The sequence below is a fragment of the Apiospora kogelbergensis genome (genome assembly GCF_038363985.1).
Source record: "Apiospora kogelbergensis strain CBS 113332 chromosome Unknown utg000001l_segment0_segment0, whole genome shotgun sequence".
Lineage (NCBI taxonomy): Eukaryota > Fungi > Ascomycota > Sordariomycetes > Amphisphaeriales > Apiosporaceae > Apiospora > Apiospora kogelbergensis.
In genome coordinates, this window is record NW_027117418.1 from 2,959,303 (window position 1) to 2,976,817 (window position 17,515).

A 17,515-nucleotide genomic window follows, 5' to 3' on the forward strand; every position below is an offset into this window, starting at 1 on the left:
CAAGCCCCCTTAACATCTCAGGCGTGAGCGGCTCTTCACCGAGGCGCATTCTGCCTGAAACCTTCCTTTCGAGATACAACGGCGTGTTGACCTTTCCCACTTTCAATCCCAGTAATCGGTGACTACCTCCACTCATCAGATCATTGTTCGACAGATTGGTGCTTGTCGAGGCTTGTACGTGACTGGCTTTGCCAGCGGGTGTCCCGTGTTCACAGTAAGCAGCTCGTTATGTTTTAGTCTTTGTCTAGTGGTATATGTTCGCGTACTGCTTCGAGTCCAACCCCAATAACCTCTTGGAAGCAATCCTGGAAGACAACCTAGATAGCGAACATCCAAGTAGCACCTCCCCTTGGTTTCAGAGTATTTGATGAAAACTTCAGCTGATAAGCGATGTTCAGTCCCAGATTTAGGTATTGGCCACTGCATCACGACCGAGTTCCTCCTTGATATTAGAGCGGCGGCAGCCCAGCCTCAAGTCCTCATCCTCACAACGGCGGTTACCTCTCGGAGTAGTCTTTCTCTGAATGCCGACTCTTACCTAAAATCACCCATCGGCCCAGCCAACAAGCTCGAATGGTGGCATCCTTGAATGCTTCCTTTTCCAGCCGCGTCAACATCTTCACCGGCCTTGGATTTTAGGGGCTACAACAACCAGATCTGCATCGATGCCGTGAGTATTTCGAAGCTCATAGCCAAGGACCCTTCTTGTTAGATACCAACAACCAAATGAATTGTCTTTGAGTTCCAGCACTACGCAAAGACCTGTAAGTCAGTGTAAATACCTTATTATACAACACTCGTCTTGGGCCCCTATTGCTTACCGATAAGACACCTGAGCCTTCAGTCCGACTCACAGAAAGGATATTTCCCTTGCCCTCCATACTTGCACGTTCACGTGTGGTCACCTGCTGCTCGATGATAACACGTCGAATGAGTAAGTTAGCTACATTTTCCCTTGTTCCCTTTCCTTCTTGTACGGATATCTTGGGTAATATTACACATCATGATCACCCTGAAGCATTACTTGACCCTTCCCACAACGTTCTCCATATGGATTTTTATGAATCATTCGGACCTGGGTTGTCCCCCAAGAGAGTACAGTCTTATACCAACACTCACTTTGACAAATTTCGGGAGTTTGCTTCGTATATAATTGTGGTGGGTGCTAACCTCACGTGCACAACCAGCGAGTTCATAAGACTTCAGCTTATACACATCTGTTCTATCCCTACTTCGTTCAAAAGCCGACTATGGGTCTACTTTCGGCGAACGCGGAATATCGCCCAGAGCGGGCTATTGACGAGGGCGGGCTATCGTGGGCTATCGACGAGAAGAAACAGCTGCAAGAGCGCGACAATGTCTTCAAAGAAGCTCAACAATAAAGAATCTGGCTATGATGAGCTGCAGGATGAGACAAATTCAAATGGCATCAGCATCCCTCTCACCTGCTTCATATGCCCTGGCAGCCCTCACTTCTCGGATATTTCTCATCTTCTAACCCACATTTCTTCCAAAGGTCACTTGCAGAACAAGTTCAAGATGGATATTGATAAGAAGACCGATCAGGGAGCTGCAAGTAAGATGCAGCAGTTTGATTCTTGGTACGAGGAACACGGCATCGAGGATCTGCTCCGAGCCCGTAGCGACGCTCGTGACCAGAAGCAGCGCACCAGCCTTAACAGAAAGTCTGGGAATTCGACGAACACGAAGGTGAAAGCATCAGCCGGGCGCAGTATTGCTGGCGCAACAAAGCGCGGCAGAGGTGTAAGTCCCTGTCAATATCTTCTGGGCCTGCTAGGAGACTGAGATTTATTTTGGCATCTTATTGACATCGTCACAGGGTCGACGAAACAACACTGTCCGCCCGAAACCTCGAACAAACAACATCAAGCCTGAATTTGAAGAAGATAGCGCCGCTACCTTAGGTGCGATGTCTATCAACTATGGCCTTTCGTGGCCATATTGGCTCCAGGACAACGATGCTCAGACATTTGGACAGCATCCCCCACCATAGCAATTTCAACTTCCCACCTTTGAGAATGGCAGATGTGCCTGACTATTCACAATACAGTCATATGGCAGATGAGGAGGATGATGAAGATATCATTTCCAACTACCAAGTTCCATCTGATGAGAATGGGGATGCTGAAGACGTAGGTGATTTAACGTCTTTTCCATCCGACATTACAGCCGACACGAGTTTGATTGGGATCCCGGATCTTCCAGAGGGATCGACCGCCGAAGACGCCCGCAATGCCAAATTCAAGAAGGGCGAGTGGTTGAAGGGCATGGACGTTTTCGATGCGGCGTCCCAGGAAGATCGCCGCAAGCGAAACCAGAGGAAGGACCCTTCCGTGCTAGCAAAGATGCAACATAACTCGGGACTCGTGGCCCAGACGGAGACCGTGTGTGACTTGCAGTTCAATAAACAAAGAGAGCGCAATGTCTATGATGAGCCGTCGATTGATGGCAGTGGTGTAGGTAATTTTCTCCTGCCTACATGGGAAGATGCTAACAGCGCCATGTCTAGGATGAGAACAAAGCCTCACGCACCGAAAGAGGTACGAAATCTCAACGTGTCAAGGCCACGCGAGGCAAATCACCAAAGCCTCGAGGCAGACATTCCAAAGCAACTCAGCTGCCCAAGCCAGAGCCTATTTCGCGCGACTCGCGTCGAATTCGTAGCGCCACCCGTGGCCGGGGAGGCCGGGGAGGCCGGGGAGGTCGGGGTGGGTGGGCCGCTACTTCGACGGCTCGCGATGACGAAACCGATGCGCCGGCATCTACTCGGGCTACTCGCTCTCGTAGTTCAAGAATCGACGAGCACATCAAAGCCGAGCCCATGGAACAAACATTCGAAGATGGCCCGGAGGATGTTTTCAGAGACTCGGAGGTTCCCAGCCGAGGTGAGGGTGGGATCGTCTTCTTCCGCATGGCACAGGAACTCTGCAGATCCTAACTCATTCTCAGCAGGCCACTTCGGATTTTCGTTTGGACAACGGTCGTGAGTTCATTGGCCCCGTGATACAGAGGTGGGAAGGAAAGCTGACATTGTGCAGCAACGACGGCGTCCCAGGCCTTGCATTGCGCCCTGGTAATCCGAACCTTAACTTGCTCTCACCAACACCCACTCATAAGGGGCAGCATTCTCGCCTGTACAGTGGCAAAGAGAACGATGTTTTCGCCTTCCATCACGAGACTACATCGAACCCGTACTTGAATTCCCTCGGCTCTCACGAGAACAACTCGTTCAACCCTCTCTGTGTCCAGCCACGAGATGGCGTGGGGTTTCGCCCATTTACGCCATACGAGGACGATGCAAAACCTATCACGAATGGATTCCAGTCAGTCAATGGTCACAACGATTACAGCTCTTTCCATTTCCCTTCTCGAAATACTTCGACGGCGTTCCAGCCAAGCCACCACCATCACGACAACTTCAATCTCTGAACATCGCGGCCTATGTCAGCTTTGGCCTAACAGAGAGGCTATCGGCCGGAAAGCTACGCACACGGACTCCCACTTCTTTTCTGGCAGTAGATACCTGAGACAACCAGGTCCTCAAGGAAGAACCTCTGGCGACTGATCAGGTTTCCCCCTATTATTGATTCATTGGCCCCTTTGATCAGCAGTGGCGCATGGTAAACATCCCCATTCCCTGAATGTCGTTTGTCTACTTAGGTCCATGGAAGTTTCACTAATGCGATTCTCAGAACCACTACTTCATCATGATATTGCACTCTATCTGGTTTTTTTACCTTCTCGGTTTTTCTTCTCGTCGCATTTCCCTCACCACATGGCGCTCGTGGTGCATCATCCGATAGCGGGGAGTCATATGGGCAGGTCTCGGACAAGGGTCACTATCTGGGTGTTACCAGGCGAGGATGTCCTGTTTAGACATTTGCGCCTTCATTATGGCTGTATATTAGACGCATACAAGTTCCATTTCCCACTGCTATTCCTCTCTTATCTTACATGGGTTACGTACTCTGCCGAACTGAATGTGCTACAGCTGCTCTATGCCCGACACCAATTGATCAAGTTGATCATCCCCATTGGCTTTTAGCACGTCGGTCAGCAATCGGACTGTTCCATCCAACCTGCGCTTTGCAACTTCATTTTCGAGTTCCCTCGACTTCTTAGCTGCCACATCCATCACTTTCCGTGGGATGCGCGCAAGCCTCGCCACATTCAAACCGTATGACCGGTGAGCAACTCCCTCAGCTACTTCGTACAAGAATGTAATTTCTTCATCCAAGCCATTCAAAGAAGCTTCGTCTGTATCCTCCATCGCCGGACCGTCCATGACGCGTCCGCTTTTGGCAGCCTCAAAACGCATGTGTACGTTTTTTATCCTCCCTCCAAAGCTGTCTGCCACACGGCTCAGGTTCTGATAATGCGTGATGAACAGCGTCAGGCACTTGTTTTCCTCGACGACCTGCTGCAACACGGCCTGCGCAATAGCGGCGCCGTCGTGAGTACTGGTGCCGCGACCCAGCTCGTCCAGGATGACGAGGCTCCGCGGAGTCGCGGCGCGCAGAATATGGGCCGTCTCAGAGACCTCGACCATGAAAGTACTCTCGCCCGCGAAGAGGTTGTCGCGGGCGCCCATGCGCGTGTAGATGGCGTCGGTGAGGGTGAGCTGCAGGGCGTCGGCGGGCACGAAGGAGCCTACCTGCGCCAGCAGCACGAGGAGGGCGACGGCGCGGACATAGGAGGACTTGCCGCCCATGTTGGGGCCTGTGATGAGCTGGGCTAAGGGGCTCGGCGCGGCTAGCGTCGTGGTGAAGGGGATGTAGGATGTGGTTAGTGTTTGTTCGGCGATGGGGTGGCGGCCGTTCTGCACGGATACCGTGGGCGGGGAGTCGGAGGGTAAGAAGGTTGGTTTGCTGTACCCGGGCAGGGCGGCCACTTTCGATAAAGAGAGTAGGCAGTCGAGCGTTGCAAGGCCGGATACGGCGTCGCGCAACGGTTGGTAGTCCGACGCGACAGTAGATAGGAGCTCGGAGAAGGCCACATCACAAGCGGCGGCCAGCGCTTCCTTGTGTTGGTCGCGTTCCGAGATCAGCCGGACGACCTCGGGCGTGTGGAATCGGGACAGCTTCTTCGTCCCGCTGATCTTCATCCATGATGCCGGGACTTTCTTCAAGTCGGTGTTGGCTACTTCGACGAGATACTCGATACCTGCGACAGTGGCGTATTGTACAGGGGACTTCTTGCCAAGTATCTCAGCTGCTGGTTGGCGATGAGCATCCAGTTCTTGTTCCACCGAAGCAATCCCTAACTTGTGGTCGGTGATGGCGTCCGTCTCCTCGGTCTCCCGGAAGAAGGTATACTTTTCATCTTTGCGCGCAGCCTCGGCATTGATGCGATCCAGATATGACATTACCGATGGCAAGATGGCTGGAAGAGAAGCAATTGCTTTGCTAATGGCCGGTGAGGCAAAGTCGGTGGTAGTTCGTTGCTGAGAGTACTGGACAGCGATCCTTTGGAGGGTCTGAAGTACCGCCAAAAGCTCGGGTCGGGTGCACTTTCCGTAATAGATACGAATCAAGCTGCGTTCCAGATCCGTTCTGATACTCACCAACAGATTCTGCAACTGGTCAACCATAGGCGAGTTCTGGTTATCGAGCAGCTCCTCTACCGCAGCAACGCGCTCCTCAAGCTGGCGCTGGTCCAATAGAGGTCTACCCAGCCATTTGCGTAATAAACGTTTGCCAAATCTGGTCAAAGTCTTGTCCAAGGCCCAAAAGAGACTTCCTTTCTCGGCCTGGTCTGTCTGGTTTCGATAGACCTCCAGGCTCTCCAATGTCGTACCGTTGATCAGCATGTGAGAGCGAGTGCTGAAGGACTGGAAGTACTTTGTAAGATCGAATATGTGCTCCAAGCCATACTCCTCCAGGTGCTTGATCATGGAAGAAAGGCAGATGGTCACAGGTTCAGGTAGCTTGAGGACCTTGTCAAGCAGAGAGCTGGCGTGCTCGTTATCTTCGCTCTCCTTGAGTTTATCTGCGTAGAAGTGTGTGACGTGGGAGTAGGCTTCTGCAGCGGCCGTCTTTGATTTCGGCAGCTTTTCGACACGACTGCGGTCTCCGAACACATTGGTGCCACTGGACAAGTGCTTGACCAGCTTATCTGTAGCCCTGGTGAGCTCGCCGACGATGAGGAACTCGCATGGGGAGATATGGAGCAAACGCGTCTCAATCTCGCTACGCATGAAGCCGTCTTCGAAACTGTCGTATATGATGTCGCCAGTAGCCGGCTGAACGGCGATGATGCCCACATCGACCTTTTCATCCGTGCCTCCGCCTTTGGCCTTGGATTCAGTAATGCAAAGCAGGTATCCACCGGAAGGCGAACCTTCCTGTTCAAGCTCGCCGATCTCGTCCACGTAGGTCCCCTTGGTATACACATTGGTCAACTGCCTCACAAAGGGCGCATTCCTGTTGTCTCCGGCTTTCTTCAGGGCTGCCGTTTCGATTTGTCGGATGACGCCAACCTTGTGGCCAGCTGCCACCAGGCGTTTGGCATGAACGGGAAGCCGAGGCACGGGTATGCTGGCCGAGGCAAAGCGATCCAGATGTGCTTCAGACGGGTGCTCGTCGTATCGCATCTTCCCTGGTATGCATACTATGCTCAGCTCCTTGGCGGCCAGGCGCGCATCCTCGCCAAAGAAGCGAAATTTATAGCCCACCTCCATGATCAAGAGGGTGTCCATGTTCTTCCGCTTGATGGCCAGAAACTGCTCCTCCATCGGGGTAAGCTTCCCCGTCTTTGCCCCCTTTTCCGGCCTTTCGGAGCTGGCCGCTGCTCTTCCTCGTCTTCTTCGGCATCCTCGGCGTCTTCAGGATTGGCCTGCTCATCGTTGGTCTGCCACGCCCGTCCCCTCAAGCTGTCTGGGCGGCCGAGTTTCTTGACAAACTTGGCATGCAAGTCTGCCTTCCTCTTTTCTCGGCGGCATCATCTCCGGCATCTCCGGCCTCGAGAGGGTGCTGCGAGGCCGACTCATGATAGAAGTAGCGCCCTGTTCGGGCGGTGGCGGATTTGGTAGTGGTCTTGGTGTCGGACTGGGTGGCGGATGGCGAGGGAGGCTGGGCAGGCGGCGCCGGGGGCTTCGATCGCTTTGTAGGGGTTTCGTTTTCGCCGTCCGAAGTTGACTCGAGCGAGCGCTTCTTGGAGCTGCTCCCTTCTTGTGTCTCACTGTGTTGGGCTTTCCAGATGGCGTTGAGGCCGTTGACGCTCTTGGGGGTGAAGAAGTTGGTAAGCGACTGCTGCTTCTTCCCTTTCGGTGCGCCCGCCATGTTGCAGCAATGGTCTCTGCGCTGCCAAGGGCGCAGATTGAATGTAAAAGTCCGAATGCGGGCGTGTGCGAGACGAGCGATGAGAATTGGAGATGGCGTGGGATGGAGTCGGTCTCGAGTGACGTGAGTGAAGTGAGTGACGGGAGTGACGGCAGTGACGGCTGGCAGGGGATCGCGTCAACGCGCTTTCCACGGTTGGAGACGCGTAAAGTAAATTGATTGATTGAACGATTGATTGATTGGGCAGGTGGTTTCCATACCAAGCCGGCACTCGTCGGTACCTGCCCAGTACCTGCCCAGTACCTGCCCAGTACCTGCCTGCCGCCTAGGCTGCCCACTGTCCCACTGTTCCGCTGTTCCACTGTGCTGTCCCCTCAATCCCCTCAATCCCCTCAATCCCCTCAATCCCCTCAATCCCCTCAATCCATAGCCTGCAATATCCCCAAGAGCGTCCTGCTGCCCGTGTAGGCCACATGGCTCCAGAGATGGCATTCCTTTGCTCCGGGTAATGGGGGATTGGTGGCCGTCGAGTCGCGGTTTTCCCATGACCAATTATCGACCTCGGTCGTCTTGTCTCGCTCGTAACCTTTTCCCAATTTAGCAACCGCTGGGCCTCTTTCCATCGAAAGAGAAGCCTGGCCGTCCATGGCTTGCCAAGAGTGACGCCACCCTCTTTATAGGGGTGAGTTTGGTGCTCGCTTCGCCCAGCTTCGACCCGATATCATTGGGCGGCCTGGCATCAAACACTTGGCAGCTGCAAGTAAATTGCATCACGGAAGCCATTCTCGGCACCTACATGCCGTTGCGCAGTCCCTCTCCAACCGGCCACGGCCGTTCTAGGCAGCTCTCTGAGTATCATCGTCTAACGACGCAGCTAAAACCAGAATCCTCATCTACGAGCAATCAGGGCAACAGCCACCATACTATGGCGGGGGTATTTAGCCGCCGGGAAATCATCGACACAGTCTGTCAGTCATCATGCGGTTGATGCTTCTTTAGCTTGGCATATTGCAACTCTATGCTCTGGGTCTCCAATCATCCCACACGTACCTCACGATTTCAATCTATAACCCACACATGCCGGCAGTCCTACACCACATGATCAGCATCAGGATTGCCGTTCGTGTCAGGACCCGGAAGCTCAAGTATGCACCAAAATTAGGGATAGCGGCATGAGGCTGGCATGGTAGGAGATCTCTAGGCCTGGAAAGGGGACCCCTGAGATTATAAGAAGCATCGTGATCGCCCGTGACTGACCAAGAAAGGACCCTTCTCAGACAGGCCCTTCAGGCAATTGACAATCTTCGTCACTTTTCGTCATGGTTTCCTTCACTGCTCTCGCGCTTGCGGCCACGGCCATCACCGGCGTCCTTTCTTCCCCCTTGAGCTCATCACGAGAGGCGGCACTCCCTCGAGCACCGGAACCCACAATGGGTTCTACTACAGCTTCTGGACCGATGGCGGAGGCAACGTGAACTACGTGAGTGGCCACCCGAACATGACTTGGCGCAAAGACTGACAACAGGTCCAAACAGCAAAACACGGCTGGTGGCTCTTACAGCGTGAGCTGGCAAAACGCCAACAACTTTGTCGGTGGAAAGGGATGGAACCCGGGGGCTTCTCGTAGCATCCAATACAACAGCACCTGGAACAACTTCAATGTGAACAGCTACCTGTCCGTCTACGGCTGGACCCGCAACCCGCTCGTCGAGTATTACGTCGTCGAGGCCTACGGTTCGTACAACCCGGCCTCACAGGCCCAGAAGAAGGGCAGTGTCTCCGACGACGGCGGCACCTACGACATTTACCAGACCACCCGTGTCAACCAGCCATCCATCGAGGGCACCTCGACCTTCCCGCAGTTCTGGTCTGTTCGAACCTCGAAGCGCACCAGCGGCACCGTCAACATCCAGAAGCACTTCGACGCTTGGAAGTCTTCTGGTCTCCAGCTCGGCAAACACGACTACCAAATCGTTGCTACGGAGGGCTACCAGAGCAGTGGTTCTGCCACTGTGACCGTCCAGCAATCATCGTAAATCCACAGGCGCGATCTGTGGGCGGGCGGCAGCACCACCTTAAATCACTTCAGATTGGACTACGCTGAGGGGTTCCCTGACTCAACCCGACTCATCAGCCTGGAGTCTTCGCCCTTGCTTGTTCCTACTTTCTTTTGGGCTTCCACGAGGCACAAAAACAACGGCCCGGAGGGTAGGGGGTCGTTCATTATCTATACCTTCTCATTCATTCAGAGCCTAGCGCTGGTGTACATATTCTGTTCATTGGAGGGACGTTACTTACACTACGAAATTGATGAAAGTTCAGTCATTCTTCCGACAAACGTGACCACAACTGATGCTTCAGGCTGGCTACACACCGTAAATGCTACCATCGAGCGTGAATGTACGCATCCTAGCGTTAAATCCCTTTATGATAACTAATAAAGCATCATCCGACTGGAGACATGGGAGAATGAGAAAAACTAAGGCCCTCCAATCACTACCCAAGACCTCCTCTAATGGTGAAATCTGATATTTTCCAACCCACGTCAGTGTAGTACATACAATGCGCCCTTCCTGCGATCGTATTTCCCCCTTGCGTCTCGTCTCGTAAGGTGCAGGAGGCCTGTGCCTATGGCGCAAACACGCCAGCACCGTTGAAGGCGATCTTATTCGGACTTCCGTTTGGATCGTGCACCATGTCTGGTGTGGCGAGCTCCATCAGCCGACGCCGAACCACATCCTCGCCATACAGATTCTCGCGCGACATCAGATATGTTGCCAGGCCAGCAACATGAGGGGAGGCTACCGGCCACCAGGAGTCTCGTCAGTTTCGCTATTCCATACACACGGAAACAGATTGCCATAAGGTACGAAATTAGAAAGAAAACGGAGACGAAACAGGAAGGAAACATCAAGGGGGGTTAGGTAGGTAGTCCGTGAGGAGGTTCACTTTGTGAAAGAGAAGGGGTCTTGCAAACTCACCCATACTAGTCCCACTCAAAGTAGCGTACGCACGACCGTCGGCATCTGGCCACGCGCTCGTGATGTCGACGCCCGGGGCGAACAAGTCGACGCAGGCGCCCCAGTTGCTCCAGCCGGGCCGGCCGTCGGACTTGTCGATGGCGGCAACGGTGGTGGCGTTGGCTCCCCGTGCGGGCGAGTACGTGCACGCGTCGGCGCCGTAGTTGCTGGCGGCCACCACCACCGTCATGCCCTGCGCGTAGGCGTGCTGCACCATGTCATCGAGCGGTTGGTACGTCGAGCCCCGATTGACATGTTGATGACGGAGCGCTTGATCATGCCCAGGGCCGTGGCGTTGCCGCAGGCTGTGTACAGAGTGACATTAGCCTTCCGATACGGTAGTAGATAGTAGAAAAGGGGGAGCGAGCTGATTGGGCTTTCGTACCCCAATCTATGGCTGCCATGACGCCAGACCACGTCCCTGAAGAGTTCTTGTCGAGACACTTAACCGCCACCGGAATAGTGGTGTTGTCGACTCCCACTGTGTTGCCAGCTGCAGTGGCAGCCGTGTGAGTTCCATGGCCGTTATCGTCATCATCCTATGCCGCGTTAGCAGGGCTATCATGCTTGGATTCTATAGAGTATATGTCTGACGACGTACCGGGGCGCCGTCGATGAAGTTCTTGCCCCAGAGTGCTCGTCCACCGAACTCTCGGTGCTTTAGTTGAATACCGGTGTCAAGAACGTACAGCCGAGTCTTCTGCGCCGGTGTTTTGAGGTATCCAACCATCCCTGGCGTGCGGTGGGAGATCCGGGCAAGCCCCCATGGCGGAGGGGGCAGCATCCGAATTGCCACCATCATCCCGGCGTATGGGTTTCCTGATGGCCGCTTGCAAGGTAACCTTGCCATCTTGAGCGACGTAAGCAACCTGTCAATGGAAACGTTAGCTTGCAGCAAAGCAGTGGCCCCTGAGGGGATCCGCAGGTGAGTACTCACTTTGGGGTTCTTTCGGATCGTCTCCAGCACGGCCTTGTCACATTCTATGTGGAACGCGTGTAGACCATCGACGCTCTCGAAAGTCCGCAGCAAACCTTGATGGGGGCCGATAAGCGCCTTGGACAGCGTGCGCAGCGAGTTGTAGTACGAAGTAGCCACTGATGACCCCAGATTGGGCTTCAAGACCACTATGTAGTGATTGTCGATTGCATCATTGACATGCCGGCTGAGGAGAGGGGCTTGAGCGAAAACAAGGATTGGCCAGAGGCACAAGGTGATGAACCGAATCAATACCATCCTGGCTTCCAGCGCTGTAGAGCGAGCAGAGCACGAGATCACAACGGGGGTAGTTAGGGACAGGTGAGGAGGCGCGTCGTTACCAATACCCGCCTTCGGGAAGGGTTGTCGTCGTGAAGTGGAGGGTCGGGTGTATATGCTGGGGAGAAGGGGGATAGAAGAAGAGCAGCATATATAACGATTGTTTGAATGCAGGTATATATGCTTATGGCTTTGTTTTCATTCGGAATTGGGATTTAGACCCAGAGGCTGGTTCGACAGAATGAGCAACCAGGTCGATGGAGGTCGCGGGCAATTATCTCATCTTCTCGTGAAGAGTATGGTGGCATCACCATCCAGGTGAAGCAACCCCTTGACGCCTATTCCTCCCACACATTACCATCCCCAGTCATACACGACCAATCTACCGGACATTGCCGTCGCTTAAAGTATGAATATTGAGAGACATGTTGAATTCTTTTTGTCGTGCCTTGGGGTCCTCTCCGGCGTAGTTCGCAGTAGAAACCATGTCGCTCAATGTCTCCTCCTGGGCGTTTGGGTCCCTGTGGGTAAGCAGCTTGGGATGGCGACTGACGCTTTGATGCCAGGTATTGGGCAGGAAGACAGCGTCGAAAAAGGCCGATGGCGCTTTATACGTGACAGTGGCTTTATGGTGTAACTGGCGACATGTCCGAAACGGCCCTTTTCCACGTCGAAAGGGCTGAGCTCGCACACAGAGTCCATGTCTTACCTACACGCATGTCTTGCGGAGTTCAATAGTTTAAAAGCACGACAAGGGTGGAGGGGGGGATAGACGAGTTTTCGTCCTTCAGCCTGTCCACCCTGTTTGCTCCTACCAATACTCGTAGCGTATGGGCTGAGGGCGACAGTGACCTCTTGGGTGAATTGGGCACGAGTCGCTTACACTGACTCGGCAAGCAAGAGGGTCATCGGACGTAGCGATAGCATCAATTCCGTTTCAACACGTAATGCTATTTTTGTATATGCAACCCGTCAATCCGTGTGGGCTAATGAGAGGCGGCGTACACTCGACCGGCTTTCCTAAACCGGCAACACGCTGTCTGTTTGGCTTGGCTTGGCTGGCAGCACGAAAATCCGGGGCTTGATGAGTCTATCCAACCTGTCAACGACGGCCGCATTGCGCAGCAATCAATCTGTCTATCTTGCCAAGCGAGACTGCATGAGGTGGGAACACTGCGGCCATGGCCAAGCCCGTATCTGCCAATGTCCGTGGCGGCTGCACCGACTCGACCGAGTCTCACCGTCTCTTGCCGTACTTGGTATTAGTCGCATCGTGCGTCGCCCCCGTCTGCCAAGGCTGGAGAGGAAGATGCCCAAGATGTCTGCATGCTTTCCCAGACGTCTCGCCGACCTTGGGATGACAGCCAACTGTCGAGCCTCTTGACAACCGTTGACAACCGGGTATCAAGTGATGGCGATATTGAGTTTGGGCCAAGCGGCCAAGAAAGCCAAGTGCCATCCTGCGCCCCCCTGGTGCCCCTCATCCCACAAAGGTCTTGCGAGCGAGCGAAGGTTTCCGAGGCGAGGTGCTTAGTGGCCTGAAAGCTTGTTTACCTTCACCTTACCTTGCCAATATACTTGTATATAAGGGAAGCCATTGCGCGCTCCTTTTGACGCCTCGCTGATTTTCCGACCTACTCTACTGCCGCAGTAGAATGCCTCTCTCCGACACTTGCATGCTATCATCTTTTGATCCCACCATTCCTAGCGCAGGCAGGCGTGGCGACGACCAGCTCCCAACCTCGCCCACCCAGGACCGCCAGCCTTACCGCCCGACCCGGAGAGACAGCAGTTCAAGCCTGAGCTCTTCGTCCTCGTCCTCGTCCTCGTGCAAGTGCCCTCGCAGTCTATGCGCCATGAGCCCGGCCAGCGAGGCCTACTCACCTCCCTCGCCCGCGTCTGTGTCACACATCACGGCACATCGTACCCAGCGAACCATCAGCCCGGGTGTTTACATCTCCAAGGGAGAAGGCCATTCGGTTCGCCACTCTTGGATCATCGACGGCCGTCTCGTCGAGTTCCCCTTCGCCGCCACACACATCCGAGATAGCTACGGACAGAAGGCAGCCGGCCTGAGCCAGAGTCTAGCCGTTCGCCCCCACCCTGGCGCGAGACCACTTCCTACCGGGAGCGTTGCCGCCGGACGTTCCGTCTAATTGAGCTGCTCTTGATGCCTCCAGTTTCGCAGCGAGACTCTCATCCATTATTTTCTCCTCTTTCTTTCTTTTCTTTTCCTTTTTCAGGTACGTGTCCCAAAGGCCCCAGATTCATCTTTTGCCTCCATGATTAATTCATTTGCTCACTACAGTCTTAGATTGTCAATGACTTATGGTACTCCTGCCTGACTTCGGACGATTGCCGGCTCTCTTTCCCCATCACGCTTCGCACATACCGGGATACTCAATGCAAACTCTGCCATTGTCTATGACGACAAGTGACAATGTGGTGGATTCCTAGCCGCCGTCAATACAATATCGTGTTCTTGCTTGTGTGTGTGTGTGTGTGTGTGCTTCATCCGGTGTCTATCGTGAGTGTTTTTCGTAAGACGCCCAAGTACCGTCCTGGCGAGAGCGCATGTCAGCGTGGAATGAGTGAGCGATGCAGCCGAGACAGGAGCTTTTGATGTATGCATGCTGCATGCTGCATGCCTCGCTGCTTACTGTCCGGCATTGACTTGACCCCTGGAACTTCCGTAGTGGGGTGGTTAATGGCTGAGCACGACCACGTAACGGGCAAAGGCCTACAAAGCACGGAAGGTCTTGAGCTTAGTGGACTGTCTCAGCGGGTGAACGCCTGTGGCTGCATGATTTTGTAATGTACATGCCGCTGCAGAACGGCCGTTTGGCGAATGCTACGTCACTAGGTTCGCCAAGTCATCCCCAATCCACCAAAGCATCCTAGATCCAATATGTTCCTATCACACCTCCCTCAACCCGTTTTTCCAAACATCCGCATCGACACACACAGTTCACAGGCCAGATAGGACAAGGAAGCTTCGCGACTCGCCCGAAATCCTGCTGCTCGAGCTTCGCATCACTCTCGGACACCGGCTCCTTGATTCGCTTCGATCATGGATGCCTGGGCAGTGTCCAAAAACACAACATGCGGTCGCGATGAGGCGGCCATCCTGCCGGGTTCAAAGGATATTCAAGTCCAGCTTGTCATCTCGCTAGTACTGGGTACGTCGGCGTTTCTCGCCTTCTGTGTAAGTCGAAGCCTCAAGAACTATTCGCTTCCTGCATCTATCTCCGTCTCTGACCATTTGCAACCACACAATAGTTCTTCCGACCACGATGGCCTTCCCTCTATGCCGCTCGAAAGCGACACAATGATCCTCAAATCGCGCTTCCCGCCCTCCCCGACACCTTCTTCGGATGGATGCCAGCTTTGTGGAGAGTCACCGACGAGCAGGTATTAGCATCCGCTGGCCTTGATGCTTATGTCTTTCTCTCCTTCTTCAAGATGTCGATGCGGCTGTTCTCTGTTATGTTCTTCTTCGCCGCCGTCGTACTCTGGCCTATCAACATCACTTTTGGCGCCATCCAGCCGGTACCTGGCGACGGTGACGGTGACAGTGACGGCGACAAATCTAACGACGCTTCGCTTTCTTCATACGACTTCAACAACTATGGCTACAATCCCTTCACCGCAGTAGATGATGGGGACAACAATGGATTTGGGCCGGGTGCCGAGTCCAGCTACCTATGGGCCTATCTCGCCTTCACCTGGTTCTTCTCCTTCCTGGTTATATACTACCTAAACACAGAGACGTTCAAAATCATCAAAGTCAGGCAGGAATATTTGGGCACCCAGAGAACCATCACCGACCGCACATTCCGCCTGACCGGTATTCCCAAGGATCTGCGTACTGAGGAGAAGATCAAGGATTTTGTCGAAAACCTCGAGATCGGTCATGTCAAGTCGGTCACGCTGTGTCGCAACTGGGCTGAGATTGATGGCCTCATGGCCGATCGCAAAGCCGCCCTGCGCAAGCTGGAGGAGGCCTGGTCAGCATATCTGTCCAAGAAGTCGACAGCCGCAGAACCTCGCCTCAGGAGACCAGCGCAGGGCAACGACGACGCTGCCAATGGCGAAGCTACCAGTGACGACGCTGATACGGAACAGGACGGTGTCCGGGAGGGAAGTAGGCTGCTAGCCAATGAGAGCCTCCGCAATCTGATGAGTGAAAGACCACGGCCGACCACTCGGATTCGATTTGGCTTCTTTAAGATGCGAAGCCGCCAGACAGATGCAATCGACTACTTTGAGGAAAAGCTCCGCCGTCTAGATGCCAAGATCGTAGCGGCAAGGAAGAAGGAGTACGAGCCTCAGGCCACCGCCTTTGTTACGATGGATTCTATTGCTGCTAGTCAGATGGCTATACAAGCATTAGTCGACCCTCGTCCGGGTGAGCTGCTTTCCAAGCCGGCTCCCAGTCCATCGGATATAGTATGGCACAACACGTACGCGTCACGCCTGAAGAGACGAACTCAGTCGTGGCTCATCACCATCTTCATTACTCTACTTACCTTGGTCTGGGTGCTTCCAGTCATCTCTGTGGCCAGTTTGGTCAGCATCTGCACTATCGATAGGGTTGCACCGTCGCTTGGCGCCGCCCTCAGAAACCATGAACTCATCAGGGCCCTCGTCCGGACAGCTTTGCCTGTAACTGTGGTATCGTTGCTCAACATCGCTGTGCCGTACTTGTACGACTATCTCAGTAACCTGCAGGGTATGATCTCTCAGGGGGACGTGGAACTTTCGGTGGTTTCGAAAAACTTCTTCTTCACCTTCTTCAACGTATTCCTCGTCTTCACTATTACGGGGTCGGCTACCACTTTCTGGTCCTCTCTTCGGGATGCCGTGAACCAGGATGCGGGAACCATTGCCAGAAACCTGGCTACTTCGATCGCCAGCCTTATTGATTTCTATATCAGTTTCATCATGCTGCAGAGCCTAGGTCTGATGCCCTTCAGACTCCTGCAGTTCGGCAGCGTCTCACTCTATCCTGTTTACAGGATGGGCGCCAAGACGCCACGGGACTTTGCCGAGCTGGTCCAGCCGACTTTGTTTAACTATGGCTTCTACCTCCCTACTGCGCTATTGGTTTTTATTCTTTGTGTGGTTTACAGCATTATGCCGCGGTCATACCTCGTTTTATTGGTGGGTGTCTGCTACTTCACCTTGGGGTACTACGCGTACAAGTATCAGCTCCTATATGCTATGGACCAGCCTCAACATGCCACCGGCGGCGCTTGGCGCATCATCTCGTCGCGCATCATCATCGGCCTGTTGTTCTTCCAGGTCGTCATGTTGGGTACCTTGTCACTACGGAAGGCCTTTATCCAAGCGGGACTGGTGGCCCCGCTGCTAATTCTCACGATCTGGTACAGCGTCTATTTCAACCGACGGTTCAAACCTTTGACGGTCTTTGTGGCACTGCGTAGCCTGAAACGCGACTCTGATCCAGGGTCACAGAGCAATCCCGATCGCGAAGCCCAGCAAGCTTCAATGCCTACCAGGCTTGCCCGGCGGTTAAGCACGGTCGACGAGGATAAAGAAAAGGGCCTGAGGTTCATTAACCCGAGCATGAATGCCCCCCTCGAGCAGCCTTGGGTCTACCAGGACCCTCCACCGCCGTTAACACCGGACGAGTCGGCCATCACATTCACAGATGATCTTATCGATGTTGAAGAAGGGGTGGATGATGTGGGTGGGGGGTGCCGGCGAGTGAGCCGAATGGGAGAAGAAATGGCGGAATTAATAGCGGTTCGAGTTCCTTCAGCTTTGGAGATACCCATGTATGGCGTGACAACGGCGGCGAAAACGTGTAAATGCTTTTTCTTTCCTTTCGTTTTAGATATCCTCATGTCGCGGGCGGTAGATTGATACCATTCGCTTATTAGAATGCACACGAAGAATGAATGAATTGATACATG

The 17,515-nt window shown here is 53.9% G+C and overlaps 8 protein-coding genes across 8 annotated transcripts; 5 read left to right on the plus strand and 3 right to left on the minus strand.

Moving 5' to 3' along the window:
• Positions 1 to 1,356: 1,356 nt before the first annotated feature.
• On the plus strand, positions 1,357 to 2,014 carry PG998_000922 (uncharacterized protein; the record flags this gene model as incomplete). Its single annotated transcript, XM_066867740.1, has 2 exons — positions 1,357 to 1,764; positions 1,841 to 2,014. The coding sequence occupies 2 exons, from the start codon at positions 1,357 to 1,359 to the stop codon at positions 2,012 to 2,014; spliced, it is 582 nt and encodes a 193-aa protein (XP_066736155.1).
• Positions 2,015 to 2,039: 25 nt separating this feature from the next.
• On the plus strand, positions 2,040 to 3,450 carry PG998_000923 (uncharacterized protein; the record flags this gene model as incomplete). Its single annotated transcript, XM_066867741.1, has 4 exons — positions 2,040 to 2,477; positions 2,531 to 2,906; positions 2,974 to 3,004; positions 3,060 to 3,450. The coding sequence occupies 4 exons, from the start codon at positions 2,040 to 2,042 to the stop codon at positions 3,448 to 3,450; spliced, it is 1,236 nt and encodes a 411-aa protein (XP_066736156.1).
• A 556-nt stretch (positions 3,451 to 4,006) lies between these two features.
• Positions 4,007 to 6,754, minus strand: PG998_000924 (MutS domain V; the record flags this gene model as incomplete). Its single annotated transcript, XM_066867742.1, has 1 exon — positions 4,007 to 6,754. One exon carries the CDS (start codon positions 6,752 to 6,754, stop codon positions 4,007 to 4,009), a length of 2,748 nt encoding a protein of 915 aa, XP_066736157.1.
• Positions 6,755 to 6,887: 133 nt separating this feature from the next.
• On the minus strand, positions 6,888 to 7,301 carry PG998_000925 (MutS domain V; the record flags this gene model as incomplete). Its single annotated transcript, XM_066867743.1, has 1 exon — positions 6,888 to 7,301. One exon carries the CDS (start codon positions 7,299 to 7,301, stop codon positions 6,888 to 6,890), a length of 414 nt encoding a protein of 137 aa, XP_066736158.1.
• A 1,319-nt stretch (positions 7,302 to 8,620) lies between these two features.
• Positions 8,621 to 9,337, plus strand: PG998_000926 (glycoside hydrolase family 11 protein; the record flags this gene model as incomplete). The annotated part of the gene is made up of 2 exons (XM_066867744.1): positions 8,621 to 8,772; positions 8,827 to 9,337. 2 exons carry the CDS (start codon positions 8,621 to 8,623, stop codon positions 9,335 to 9,337), a joined length of 663 nt encoding a protein of 220 aa, XP_066736159.1.
• A 592-nt stretch (positions 9,338 to 9,929) lies between these two features.
• Positions 9,930 to 11,569, minus strand: PG998_000927 (serine protease; the record flags this gene model as incomplete). The annotated part of the gene is made up of 4 exons (XM_066867745.1): positions 10,923 to 11,569; positions 10,739 to 10,860; positions 10,283 to 10,626; positions 9,930 to 10,102 (listed from the first exon to the last, which is right to left on the minus strand). The coding sequence occupies exons 1-4, from the start codon at positions 11,553 to 11,555 to the stop codon at positions 9,930 to 9,932; spliced, it is 1,272 nt and encodes a 423-aa protein (XP_066736160.1). The 5' UTR covers positions 11,556 to 11,569.
• Positions 11,570 to 13,231: 1,662 nt separating this feature from the next.
• On the plus strand, positions 13,232 to 13,732 carry PG998_000928 (uncharacterized protein; the record flags this gene model as incomplete). The annotated part of the gene is made up of 1 exon (XM_066867746.1): positions 13,232 to 13,732. The coding sequence occupies one exon, from the start codon at positions 13,232 to 13,234 to the stop codon at positions 13,730 to 13,732; it is 501 nt and encodes a 166-aa protein (XP_066736161.1).
• Positions 13,733 to 15,038: 1,306 nt separating this feature from the next.
• On the plus strand, positions 15,039 to 17,465 carry PG998_000929 (uncharacterized protein; the record flags this gene model as incomplete). Its single annotated transcript, XM_066867747.1, has 2 exons — positions 15,039 to 17,289; positions 17,437 to 17,465. 2 exons carry the CDS (start codon positions 15,039 to 15,041, stop codon positions 17,463 to 17,465), a joined length of 2,280 nt encoding a protein of 759 aa, XP_066736162.1.
• Positions 17,466 to 17,515: the final 50 nt, after the last annotated feature.